We start from the raw sequence: 12,514 nt of genomic DNA, 5'->3' as shown, positions 1-12,514 counted from the left end.
CACCACCAACACCACCAACACCGCCACCACCACCACCTCCACCACCAACACCAACAACACCGCCACCACCAGCAGCAGCAGCCTTTTTTTCCCAATCCTGAATGCCCCCCTGCGCCGGGCGCCCTGGGACCAGCCGCAGTATCAGGGGAATGGCAGTGGCAGCGGCTCTCGTTTTCCTAGGGGGACGTCTAACCCCCGCTCCGCGTTGCCCGGCCTGTGAGGCGATATCTCTCACAACGACATAACCGCCAACTCCAAACTAACCCGCCTTACATCATCACGCTCCCTCCTTCTCCCTCGGGATTGTACTGCATTGCCGTACGGTAGGATAAGACGTGGTACGGGATTCTGTCGCCCATGATGGTGGATCAGATCGGCGGCTGGGGCAACCTGCTGGCGCGGCAGCAGGTTAGTAGCAGAATGAGCGGGATAGACAGACAGACAGACAGACAGACAGGTATGCTGGAGACCTGTCGGTACTTTATTCGTACTCCGTACAGAGCGACGTACAACTCTGTTACATGGGATGGCGTTGTGTGTAGTGTTGTACGTAGCATGCATACATACACACACATACATACATGCATACATACATACATACATACATACATACATACATACATACATACATACATACATACACACCGTGCCCCGCCCGCCAGTGCCACGTATAGGGCCCCCGGGGTGAACTACCCCCCACTGAGTGCTGACTGACCAGCCCAAGTCAGAGAGAGGGCGGTCACCTCCCAACATCAGCATCGCAACCCCACAACAGAACGCAATCCGTGCCCCCCCCCGGTGTCTGAGGGGCCCCCGGGCCCCCCCCCCCACACACATTGCCCCCCCCCCTTATGACGCGCAGGAGATCACCTTGATGCGGCTGCTGGCGGCGCTTGTGGCCGCTCTGTATAGCTCCGGCTTCCCCACCACCATTCAACAGGTGGTGATCCACCAATGCGGCTGCGGGTTGCTGTCGTTAGGAGTCCTGTAGTGCTGATGTACGGGGGATACGTGTAACAGTACGTCTTGTCTGTACGGAATGTACGGATCTGCTTGTTGTTTGTGCGTGCAGGAGTGTTTGCCATTCATTACACACAGGCAGGTGGCGAGGTCACCCCTCCTCCCTTCCTCCCCCCCCCCCGGGGCACTCTCCTGCAGGACCGGCAACTGCTAGCAGCGGCAGCTCTAGACACCGCCGCCGCCGCCGCCGCAGCGACGCTGTCACCCCTGGAAGCCGACTACCCTGCCGCGGCAACCACCAGCAGTACGACGACCGCCACTGCCGATGGGGAGGGCGGTGGAAGGAGCAGTGGCGGCTGGGTGGTGCGGCCGCGGGGGGTGTCCGGCGCTGCAGCGGCGCACTTGCGCGCCCGGGACATGGCCGAGGCCGTTCGCTTCCGCCTGGGTCTCAAAAGCTGCTTGGAGGGGTGTCTGCAGGCGCTGGTGGCCAGGGCGAAGGAGCTGGATGAGCTGCAGAAGCTTCGGTGATTTCTTCCTGGAGTCGGGTTCGTTTGTGTGTATGTGTGTAAGTATGTGTGTGTGTAAGTGTGTATGTGTTGGGGTAGCGTAGGTTGGTTCGTTTGTTGAAGCTGGGCGGCGCTATGGACGGTGGCGGGGCTTGAGAACCCCTAGTAGTCGGGCAACGGGGAAATAAGTTACATGCTATTGATGTTCGCATGCACGCGTGGTTTTACCGAGTCTATTATTATGTGCTCCAGAGATCATTGTCAATGTCATCGGTCGTCGCTTTTGGGATGAGTTTCAGCATCGTCCTCTCTGCCCCCCTCCGCCTCCGGCATTCAACAGCGAGCTATGAGATAGAGACACACTGCACTGCAGAGCGGTGTGGATGTCAAGTTCGTTCCGCCACAAAAACATAACAACAGAACGGAACTGAACATCATGTACGTCTCATCCAAAGCATCACCACAAAATCGACAAAGGACATTACGGAAGTACGACGACGCAATCAACGGCCAGGAACATCTCCCATGTATCACCTCACAGCTGCCGTACGGTTGGTACCAGGTGCACTCATTGATACCTAGAATATATTGCCGTACATATGATTCCCGAATTATGATAACCCCGAAATCTCATTCGATGCCCGCCAGCCTGGACGTAGCATACAATTACAAGGAATGACAGACCCACACATCCCCCCCTCGCCGACACCCCCCCTGGCCAGCAAGCGGGCGAACTCTACAGCTTCATAGTTCCAGCATTCCGCCTACTGCACTTTTGGGGCTTATTGTTGCTCTCACAAGGTTTGCGAAGTTGTACCTTTTTTCACAACCAAAGAACCTGCCCCAGCCGATTGCTACAGAAATGGCAACCGAATGGGCTTAAGAGTAGTAGTAGTGGTAGTAGGTATTACAGGGCATAAGAATCACCACACAAAACCACCAACCAGGCTACAAGTACAGATTGAACCCAACGAAGTCGGCCGTAGGCAGGACGAGCGGACGAGAGAGGGCGACGGCGACGGAGATATAGGGCCCTGAAAGGCTCCAAAGAGCCCGCAGCCCGCACCGTGAGTGGAGTACACCCCACGCCTCGAGCCCTCGAGTACCGGCATAACTTCAGGAGGGGATCACCTGGGGTGGGGGGGGGAGGAGGAGGAGGAGGAAAGGGTTCCAGGTCGTGAGCAATGTGGGGGGGTCAACTGTGAAGACGTCAAAATGAAAACACTGCTGTACGAAGAGCCGACAATGAACACTAGGCGGTGAAAGCATCCTGGAGCCAGCCAGCGCCGCAGCCATGCGGAAAGTGCCAACTGACAACTGCCAACGGCCGCCGAGAGGCTCCTCCACACCACTCAGCGGCCGCATGTATCCATTGGGTCCCAATATTACCTGCTACTGCTATTGCTACTGCGGCAGCGCAGGTGCGCCCCCCCCCCAGATGGCCCTCCCCCTCGCGCCCCCTGATGGTGAGAGGTCCACACAGCCCCCCCCCACAGTCACACACACCTGTCGGGGGTGGGATTGGAGCAAGACTTGGGACTGGGACTTCCTACCACCGGTGCTCGGACTGCTACTGCTACTGCAGCTGATCCTCCTGAGCTACTGCTACAGCTTCTGCTCGTCGTCCTCCGCTGCTGATGCCGCCTTTTGCTGTTGAAGCCGACCACTTCGGTGGCGGCCATTACGATGTCGTCGGCGCTCTCAAGGACCTTCGAGAGAGCGGATGTACTCCGGGGGGGGTCTCCGGGGGGAGGTGGAGTCAGAACACTTCCACCTCCACATCACCACCGTCAGCGGCATCGCCCCCGCCTGCACCGCCCCCGCTACCGGCCCCGCTGACACTGCCGCCCGCGTTGCTGTTTCCTTCGTAGGGCCGCGCAAGGGGGGAGGAAAGCACCCCGAGTGAGTTGGGAGAGCGAGAGATGTGGACGGCAACACCCGCCCACCCGCGATCCAGAGCCTCCCCCCCCCGGGCTGAGAGCCGGGGAACTGGGGAAGCTACGACCGCATGGAAGAACGTTCGCAAGGCGTGCTTCAGTTCGTCAGCCGTTTCCCTCATCACGGCATGTGGATGCCCACATGCGGAGTGGCGGTGCGGGGGTACTTCCGGAAACACGATCCGACAGCACTGCGGCGTGTTGTGATACATGGCACCCAGCACCCAGCATTGTACACTGTACTAGCAAGGATATTATCTATCCCAACATACACCACACAAACGCAAAGTGCAAGTGCATTACTGCAATATTGGGCTCGGCTACACCTCTCTATCTGGGTAACGCAACCGAGGTGTAACACACTCACACACACGCACACATATTACAAAACAAGTATATCCGCCCTTTAGTTGGAACTGATGGGTGGACAAGACAGGCAGCATCTCAGCCCCTTCCACGCCCCGGATATGTCCTGCTCTCGACACCGCGGCCGTCGCTGAGGCAGCAACACCACCAGCTAGTCAGCACGCACACACACGCACCCGTATTCGCCTGTCGCCCCGCAGCCCCCGACTCGTACTCCGAAGCCAGTCGCGCTCTCACACGCGCCGCGACGGCGCTCAGCTTCACGCGGGTCGCCCCTCCCCTCCCCCCCCCCTCCCGCTCAGTGCCCGCAACCTCCGCTCCTTCGTCTTCCCCCTCGACCTCCTCCTCGTCTCCATCATCCTCAGCAGGGCCCCCACCACGGGCCCTTTTCGCCAGCCAGCCCTCCGCCTTGGCCTTCGCCAGGCGGCGAAACAGGGGGGTTCCCAACGCCGAAATCACCCCCGCCCGGTTTAAGGGGGAATCAAGGGTGGAAGGGAAAAAGCGATGTCAGCGGGCGCTGCTCCCACGTGGATGTACGGAAAAAACACAGCACGATGCCCTGCGGCACACTTTGATGCCCCATGACGGGAGGCATTGCGCCCTCTTCTTTGTTGTATCTTAAAACGTATATTGTATCCTAGACAGGACGTCAACGGACATTGCAACGGACTCCTTTTCAATGTTTCGCCTTCCCCTCCTCCCCTCGCTCTCTCACATATCCCGGGACACACCAGTTGCGTCTCACACGTCAGTCAGTGAGTGTACGGATACCCCCCAGTGGAGCGCAACCCCAGGATGGAGGGCCCCCGGCGGGCGCACCTGAGTGCGATCATGACGTAACTGCCGTACGGTGTCCAGGTCGCCGTGCTTCCTGCACGCCCGCTCCTCAACCTGCGTGCATCACCGACCGACCGCCGGTGCGTCTGTCCCTTTCACTGTCTGTCTGTCAAGTCCCGAGGCTGAGGTCAGGATGCTCACGTAGGAAATATTCCAGTGTACGATATGCATGCGCTTTCCGGTAGGGCCGGGGGACGAGCGGGACGAGCACATAGCCGAGTGGGGAGACCATCCAACGGGTTGTTGTCCGCCGAACGCCGACCGCGTTAGGAAACTGCCCATTTCTACCGCCCTCTATGTGCGAAGGGAAGAATCCGCAATGTGGGCGGAGACGTCCCTCTCCAGCAGGAGGGAGCGTGACGGTTCACAGACCCGTGGGTCACTCATGCATGCAGCCCTTACTCGCCTGCCTCCGAAGGTAGAGCTTCATGGCGCTCCAGGTTTTCTTCTGGGGGTTGTCCTGGATTAGGAGGGGTGAGTACAGGGAGGCGGAATAAGCGGTGAAGACCGATTCACGCGCCGGTATTTTCCACTCTTTCGAGAAATGTTGGCAGCATGTTCTGGCGGCATACTTCCAGAACGCAAATACGGCTGCACCCTGCCGTCGCGTATGCCCCGTCCAGAGATACTTGCACTGCTACCCACAAACTTTTACGATGACATGACACCAAAGGAAGGGCATTAACACAAGAGGAATGCTTAACTTGCACCCGGGCATCGCAATTCCTTACCTTTGTTATGCAACCGAGGCCCTGTAAATCTCTCGCAGTCAAGCAGTACAGGTTCATCGCATTGCCCTGCTCCGGCATCATTCGCTTTTAGGCATCGAACGTTTATAAATCAGAGCAGGCGTTCATGTTTTGCATACCTTTGAAATAAGTGACTCATTTCGTTTGCAGTGATTGCAAAGTACCACACCGAAAGCCTGATACCACTCGGAACTAAAGCTGAGATTTCCGCACGTTTCACAGCCGCTGGCTTGGAAGAATCCTCCACCGTCCGCCATAGTTCTTTGGGCATCCGCTAGATCAAACAAATAGGCATTTGGACTGCACCTTCAGAGCTAGGATGCGAAGCTCAGGGAAAACGCCATGACATTGTTATATTATTGTTATAATAAAAGAGAATAGCTGCACCCCCCATCGTAAACAATTACAAATTACATCTAGGATTGGTTTCGTACGCAATGTTTGTACTGATACTTCGTACGGCGCCTGTACGGTTAGCCATGGCAAGGACACAAGCACAAGACTCCGTAGTGCCCCCTGTTGCAACTTCCTATCACGTTTAGGAAACAACGGAACGGCGTCCACTCAAGAAGTAACCCCGTTAAAAACCCCGGCGGATTTGGCTGCGGCTTCGTATGGGAAGCGCGGGATCCAGAGAATCCAGCGCGGCTGAGTGTGTGCCAGTTGTGCCTCTTTTACGAAGGGCCCTTTTCCTCAACTTCTGTAAAATAGGTTTGGGGGATGCACAGGAGAACGGATGATGGCAAGTTTACGGAGTCACCAGTACGGAAACGGACATGTGAACAACACCACTAGACGGGTTGAGCTGCCTGGGGGGGAAGAGCATCTTTAGCGATGGTGCACAAGGGTTATTATAGATCGTAATTGATGTGATTGGCGTCCGGATGAGCTGGGATGGAGAAGCCGAGCTCCGGCCGGTGTGTGTTTGCGAGGCTTGTGTGCCTGAGAAAATGCTTGACATGGGCAGATGTTTTGTACGGCACTCGTACAAGTCCATGGGAAGTTTTTTCCTCCATCTTCAAAAGGCAAATTTTCCCGCATCCAGCAGCATGGATACGGTACGACAATCCTGCTGCTGGTGTTCCTGCTACTGCTCCTGCTGGTGTGGTGCTGTTGCTCCTGCTGTTGCTCCTGCTGTTGCTGCTGATAATGCTGCTGTTGCTGTTGCTGGTGATGGTCGTGAGGATGCCGCAGTCCTCTACGGGGTGGCCCAGCCTCCCTCCCTCCCTCCCTCCATGTTGCAGAATTTCTTGTGCACAACAGTGTGGTGCGGTGCGGTGCAGTGTGTGCCTCGAGCACAGTTCACATCATCCGGCCATTCTACGAGAGGCGATGGTGGTGGAGCCCGGTGGGGGAGGAGCCGGTGGGGCCCGAGTGGACTCAACTGCGACTGCTTAACCACGGCACTTGTCTCGCAACCACGCCCTTGGTGGGGCTGTTCGCGGTATTCACACGCCTCGTCTGGAGAGAGAGAGATCGCCGGACACGGCCTCGTCATCATCGCGGGTCGGGAGGGAGGTAAGGAACCCTTCACAGGAAGGCAATGTGCAGACAAAACTGTGGGGGGTGCAGGTAGTCTGGAGAAGCTATGCTCTTACGTTGGTTGCATGTGCACGCTCAAAAGGCACTGCTTCGACTCCGAAAACTTCATCGTCCAACAGTGACTGATTCACTAACTGTCCGCCTCCTGACATCTTCGGAGTTGCTTTCGGAGCGCCATCTTTGACCGGTTGTCGTTGTTGTCGTTGTTGCTAATGGGGTGTTACAGAGTGGGAAGCTTCAGAGCCCATGGAAGACATTCGCGTTGTCACATCTAAAAATGAATACCATCAACCGAACATCCGCAGAGACAAAGACATCCGCAGCCGCCACCAATTCAGCGCGCGAATCTCGGACCTTAATCAGCATCCGCCCAAACCCACATAAACACAAACCCACAACCCCAGTGGTGGTAATCGTTTTAATGTCCCAGTGGGGGTTAGAAAGCAGTACATGCCGTACAACCTGGACATGTTTTGCCATATTGGATTTGTGCGCGATCCATACCACCCACCGCATCTGGGGTGGTGCCAAGCAGAGCAAGGGTGGACGCGATAAACGAAGCGAGCAAAGCAGAGGAGAGAGAGAGAAGCGCTCGATTATCGCATTCATGTACACAACAGACACAACTAAACATGCACGCAAACCGCGCATGCACGCACGCACAATGAAGCTCGCAATGCCAGGATAGGAAGTTCATACAACAGTCGCAAGCGTGGGGCTTGAAGCTCACTAACAGAATACAGCAAAACACGTCAGCGCAGCGGGAGACGAGATCGCTTTAAAGTGCCGTACAAATGTTTCGGATCTTAACAGCTGAAAAAAACTCCATTGTACAGTCTAAGGTGAAATCAGCAACACCCGCAACATGCAGTACACCGCAACAAGAGCAACGCGGCAACCGCCGATACGGCAACGCCGTACAGGGCCAAGGCAGGGTTTCAGAAACAGTTCTGAGGGAGCGAATTCACGTATGTATGTATATGCCCAGTGGGTGGCTTGCCAGTACTGGTCGGCAGCAGGACAATGATGATGACGATGATGATGATGATGTGCATGATGAAGTGCATGCTGCTGCGACTAATGCCACTACTAATGACAACGAGGAAGAGGAAGAGGGAGTGACTGCAGGAACAGCAAACGGCGCGGTATCCACCCCCACTCCCTCCCTCATTCGCACGCCTGGGGGCCAACAACCGCTGACCTGCTACATGGCTGTGGGGTTTTGCGCGTACTAAACGACAGCTTCGTACGGAAAGCTAGCGTCCGTACATGCAGCTCGTATCGTGCCATGCCGACGCCGAACTAGGGGGTCATATCGTACACAGTAAAAAAGTCAGACGTACGGACAATGCACACGCGGATGCACCTTGGTCGTACGGCGTCATGTGCCCTACCGTCGGAGGAGGAGGAGGCTGAGGAGGCTGAGGAGGCTGAGGAGGCTGAGGCGGCTGAGGAGGAGGCGGAGGCGGCTGAGGAGGAGGCGGAGGCGGCTGAGGAGGCGGAGGAGGCGGAGGAGGCTGAGGAAGCGGAGGAGGCTGAGGAGGCTGAGGAGGCTGAGGAGGCTGAGGAAGCTGAGGAGGCTGAGGAGGCTGAGGAGGCTGAGGAGGCTGAGGAGGCAGAGGAGGCGGAGGAGGCGGAGGAGGAGGACAACGATGACAAGGAGGAAGTGCAGCTGCCACTGCAGCAGCAGCACAGGCAGCCAGCCAACAACAGCTGCAGCAGTGGCCATGGCAACATCAACGGCAGCCAATTGATGTGCCCACCCTTGCTGCTGCCACGACGACTGCCAGTGCAGCAGCCACCACAGCTGTTGAGGCTTGGCAAGCGCTGCCACAGTTGCAACGAAACTCCAGGCAAGCGACCACACCTCGGGTCAGGGGGAATTCAAGCATCATTGTCCAAGAAACAGAAGTGCAGCATGGGCCAGCACATACTACGGACCTGCGGGGGTGATGATCATGGTGACCCCAGCAGCAACGAGGAGGAGACAGGGCTTGTGTGGCGGCATTGGCAGCAGAAGCAGAAGCAGAAGCAGGAGCGGCTGCAGCAGAAGCAGCAGTTGCTGCAGCAGCAGGTGCAGCGGCTGCAGCAGCAGGAGCAGCGGCTGAAGAAGCAACAGCAGCGGCTGCAGAAGCAGCAACGGAAGCAGCTACAGAAGGAGCAGCGACAGCAGCAGCAGCAGCAGCAGCAGCAGCAGCAGCAGAAGCAGCAACAGCAGCAACAGCAGCTGTGCAAGCAAAAGCAGAATGATAAAAGATAGCAGCAAGGCCATGCTGATGGGTGGTGTGATGGCACCCATGGGGGAGAGGGGGAAGATGTGTAAAGAGGAGAAGACCTATAGCAATGGGGAGGAGGGAAGACCTGGCAGTAGTGGAGCCATGTGTGTGGGGGGGGTACGTTGTGTAGTGTAGTGGGTTGGTAGGAGCAAACGGTGGAGGAATGGTAGGAGATGTGCATGGTTATGATAGGGGCCCCACTCATGTCGGTCAAACATTTTGCTGAGAGCTGAGTGCCGGATCATATGATGCATCTCATCAATCATCAGAGGTACAGGCAAAGCAAGTGTAGGGAACAGGGAGGGGAAAAAGAGGGGGTGTGGGGTGCTGGGGAGGAAAGGGGGACAACGGAAGAGGCCGGTAGAGAATGATACCTTTACAATATTCCAAATCGAGGATGCCTCCACAAACGACATAACTGATTTATCGTGGTGATCTGGTGTTGTCGTCTTCCACGCATGTTTTGAGCATGTAGGGGAAGAGGCGGCATACATACATACATACAGTGTTTTTTTTTCGTTTGGGGCCTAATACCCTAGAGTAATAAACTGGGTGTTTCTTGCAGATACAATTCCTTTTTGTATAGTCGCTGGGGGGGGCTGCGCCCCCCCCAGACCCCCCCCAGACCCCCCCCTCAAAGGCTGTACGGTGTGCTGTAAACAACACCTGACGTCTGGAAACACACATGCCGTACCACCATCGTTCTGTGCACCTAACTGCATTTGCGCCAGTGTCTCTGTGAGCAGGGCGCGGAGCCACTTTGACTGTCCATAAACGTCGTGAGCACGCGAAGGCGAAGTTATATATATGTACACTGTCGGCACCATCAACACCACTGCATTGCACCAGCCGCCGACTTCGCTCAAATCGCTGGATTCACTGACTTCATGAGCGGCAACTACGAAGTGCCTATCCTTGTCTTCTCTATTATCTAATTCTTCTTCTAAATGTTTGGGGCATTGCGTCTGCGGACTTTCTGAGCCCTTTGCTTTGGTCAAGAATGAACGAATGCCCCGTTGACCTAAGTTGAATGCAACAGCGGGCCGTCTCATGGTGATATCATCAAATATTTTATATATAAATAGTGTATAAGCTCCAGATGTTCAGCTTTATCTGTGGAGAAGGCATTTGGGGCGACTTATGGCCGAAGTAATGAACCAGTACGGCCAACTGACCAATTATTCCATTTCTTCCAGGCTCAGACCCCCATTTATTCCCAAAAAAGTAATATATTACCAAAAAAATAAACACTGCATACATACATACATACATACATACATACATACATACATACATACATACATACATACATACATACATACATACATACATACATACATACATATACATACATACATACATACACGCGTCCGCGTCCGCATGGAGAGAAGCCCATGGGTCACACAAGCAATAATGCTCATGTACATGCACAGCATCTACAGAGGATACAACGCAGTGCCACCACACATTATTTTGCAGTGCCTTGGCCCTTGCTTGAACTTTGTGTGTTGCTGCTTGGAGGTGCTGATTGTGCGGTTGGGGCATCACTCCAAGCGGTAGTTGAATGCAGATCCGTGCAGGGTGCACGTCACGAGGGTGCAGGGTGTGTGGGTTAATAGCGTGCATACCAGGGCGCAAAGCACCCCTATATATGCTGCTTTGCGAGCTGGCATTAACCGTGGATGTGCGCAATACTTTGCGAGGCCATAAGGCTTATCCAGGAAACACTTCAACGCTCGGTCGTACACCAGAAGGATAGACTTGTTTAGGCTTCTCGATGGCCTGTGAAACATTTCATGTGCGCTATGTAAGCAAAAAGCTATTGCAGCAAAGGCTTATTTGTAACGGCCCATCATCATTCCTTAAAATCGCGCGTTTGCATCACCGGCAAAGCCTGGCAAACCGGCAGCCTCTGCAGGTTGTGTGTGACTGCAGATAGCCGTTTAGGTGTGGAACTGAAAATGTCTTGTCTGTGAATGTCAAGTGAAACCAGGGGGGAGCCACCGGCTAAATTTTAAATATGACAGGGGCCTTTTGGGTTGAGTTATTGTCATTGGTGATGGCTTTTGCCATTGTCTATGTGCTGTACTCCAACACATCAAGGACTCCCTTCCCCTCCCATCTGCCCTCCCTTCTGCCCTCGCCTGCGCCGCCAGCGCAGCGCCGCCCTTCCCTCATCCGCCCCCCGCAGTGCCGGCCTCCCCCTGCGTTGCCCAGCGCAACGCTGCCCTCCCCTGCGCCGCCCAGCACAGCGCCGCCCTTCCCTCATCCGGCCCCCGCAGCGCCGCCCCCCCCCTGCGTCGCCCAGCCCAACACCGCCCTCCCCTGCGCCGCCAAGCGCAGCGCCGCCATTCCCTCATCCGCCCCCCGCAGCGTCCACGTAGGGCAGGTCAGCGTACGGCAAGGGGGCCGCAGGGGAGGACGGCGTTAGGCTAGGGGGCCGCAGGGGAGGACGGCGTTGGGCTGGGGGGCCGCAGGGGAGGACGGCGTTAGGCTAGGGGGGCCGTAGGGGAGGACGGCGTTAGGCTAGGGGGCCGCAGGGGAGGACGGTGTTGGGCTAGGGGGGCCGCAGGGGAAGACAGCATTGGGCTAGGGGGCCGCAGGGGAGGACGGCGTTAGGCTAGGGGGCCGCAGGGGAGGACGGCGTTGGGCTGGGGGGCCGCAGGGGAGGAAGACGAACCACACGCGATTGAAGCTGCTGCCAGGGCAAGATAGTAGCAACCGAAAGAACTGACCGAAAGGCGTCCGTGGCGACTGTGACGACTGTAACCTCGGGATGACGACTGTAACCTCGGGATGAAGAATTGACGTAGATGTTGGAAGTCCTACCTACCTAAGCAGCCAGAAATATTTTAGCCAAACCGTAAACTAGTAGGTGTAGAAAAAGTAGTGAAGGCGGCGAGAAAAAAATGTGCTGTCCGCAGGGGAGGACGGCGTTAGGCTGGGGGGCCGCAGGGGAGGACGGCGTTGGGCTGGGGGGCCGCAGGGGAGGACGGCGTTAGGCTAGGCGGGGCCGCAGGGGAGGACGGCGTTAGGCTAGGCGGGGCCGCAGGGGAGGACGGCGTTAGGCTAGGGGGCCGCAGGGGAGGACAGCGTTGGGCTAGGGGGCCGCAGGGGAGAACGGCGTTGGGCTGGGGGGCCGCAGGGGAGGACGGCGTTAGGCTAGGGGGCCGCAGGGGAGGACGGCGTTAGGCTAGGGGGCCGCAGGGGAGGACGGTGTTGGGCTAGGGGGGCCGCAGGGGAAGACAGCATTGGGCTAGGGGGCCGCAGGGGAGGACGGCGTTAGGCTAGGGGGGCGCAGGGGAGGACGGCGTTGGGCTGGGGGGCCGCAGGGGAGGAAG

The 12,514-nt window shown here is 56.8% G+C and overlaps 4 protein-coding genes across 4 annotated transcripts in view; 2 read left to right on the top strand and 2 right to left on the bottom strand.

Annotated features, from left to right (window-relative positions):
- Nucleotides 1–1,488, top strand: part of VOLCADRAFT_105987 (uncharacterized protein) — a gene marked incomplete at both ends in the record, with an annotated part of 8,052 nt that extends 6,564 nt beyond the window's left edge. Inside the window, 3 exons of the mRNA XM_002953510.1 lie at nt 328–408; nt 863–940; nt 1,159–1,488. Coding sequence (XP_002953556.1) covers nt 328–408; nt 863–940; nt 1,159–1,488 — 489 coding nt within the window. The remainder of the gene's footprint in view (nt 1–327; nt 409–862; nt 941–1,158) is intronic.
- A 1,105-nt stretch (nt 1,489–2,593) lies between these two features.
- Nucleotides 2,594–5,612, bottom strand: VOLCADRAFT_94294 (uncharacterized protein; the record flags this gene model as incomplete). The annotated part of the gene is made up of 8 exons (XM_002953415.1): nt 2,594–2,597; nt 2,973–3,175; nt 3,241–3,329; nt 3,946–4,183; nt 4,589–4,660; nt 4,869–4,900; nt 5,009–5,066; nt 5,475–5,612. The coding sequence occupies 8 exons, from the start codon at nt 5,610–5,612 to the stop codon at nt 2,594–2,596; spliced, it is 834 nt and encodes a 277-aa protein (XP_002953461.1).
- A 2,633-nt stretch (nt 5,613–8,245) lies between these two features.
- VOLCADRAFT_94293 (uncharacterized protein) lies at nt 8,246–9,832 on the top strand (the record flags this gene model as incomplete). The annotated part of the gene is made up of 2 exons (XM_002953509.1): nt 8,246–8,769; nt 9,814–9,832. 2 exons carry the CDS (start codon nt 8,246–8,248, stop codon nt 9,830–9,832), a joined length of 543 nt encoding a protein of 180 aa, XP_002953555.1.
- Nucleotides 9,833–11,116: 1,284 nt separating this feature from the next.
- VOLCADRAFT_94292 (uncharacterized protein) overlaps nt 11,117–12,514 on the bottom strand; it is a gene marked incomplete at both ends in the record, with an annotated part of 9,623 nt that continues 8,225 nt past the window's right edge. Inside the window, one exon of the mRNA XM_002953414.1 lies at nt 11,117–11,143. Within this exon, the coding sequence (XP_002953460.1) occupies nt 11,117–11,143 (27 nt within the window). The remainder of the gene's footprint in view (nt 11,144–12,514) is intronic.

This window comes from Volvox carteri, assembly GCF_000143455.1.
Source record: "Volvox carteri f. nagariensis unplaced genomic scaffold VOLCAscaffold_36, whole genome shotgun sequence".
Taxonomy (NCBI): domain Eukaryota; kingdom Viridiplantae; phylum Chlorophyta; class Chlorophyceae; order Chlamydomonadales; family Volvocaceae; genus Volvox; species Volvox carteri.
This window is presented reverse-complemented; position numbering and strand designations above follow the sequence as displayed.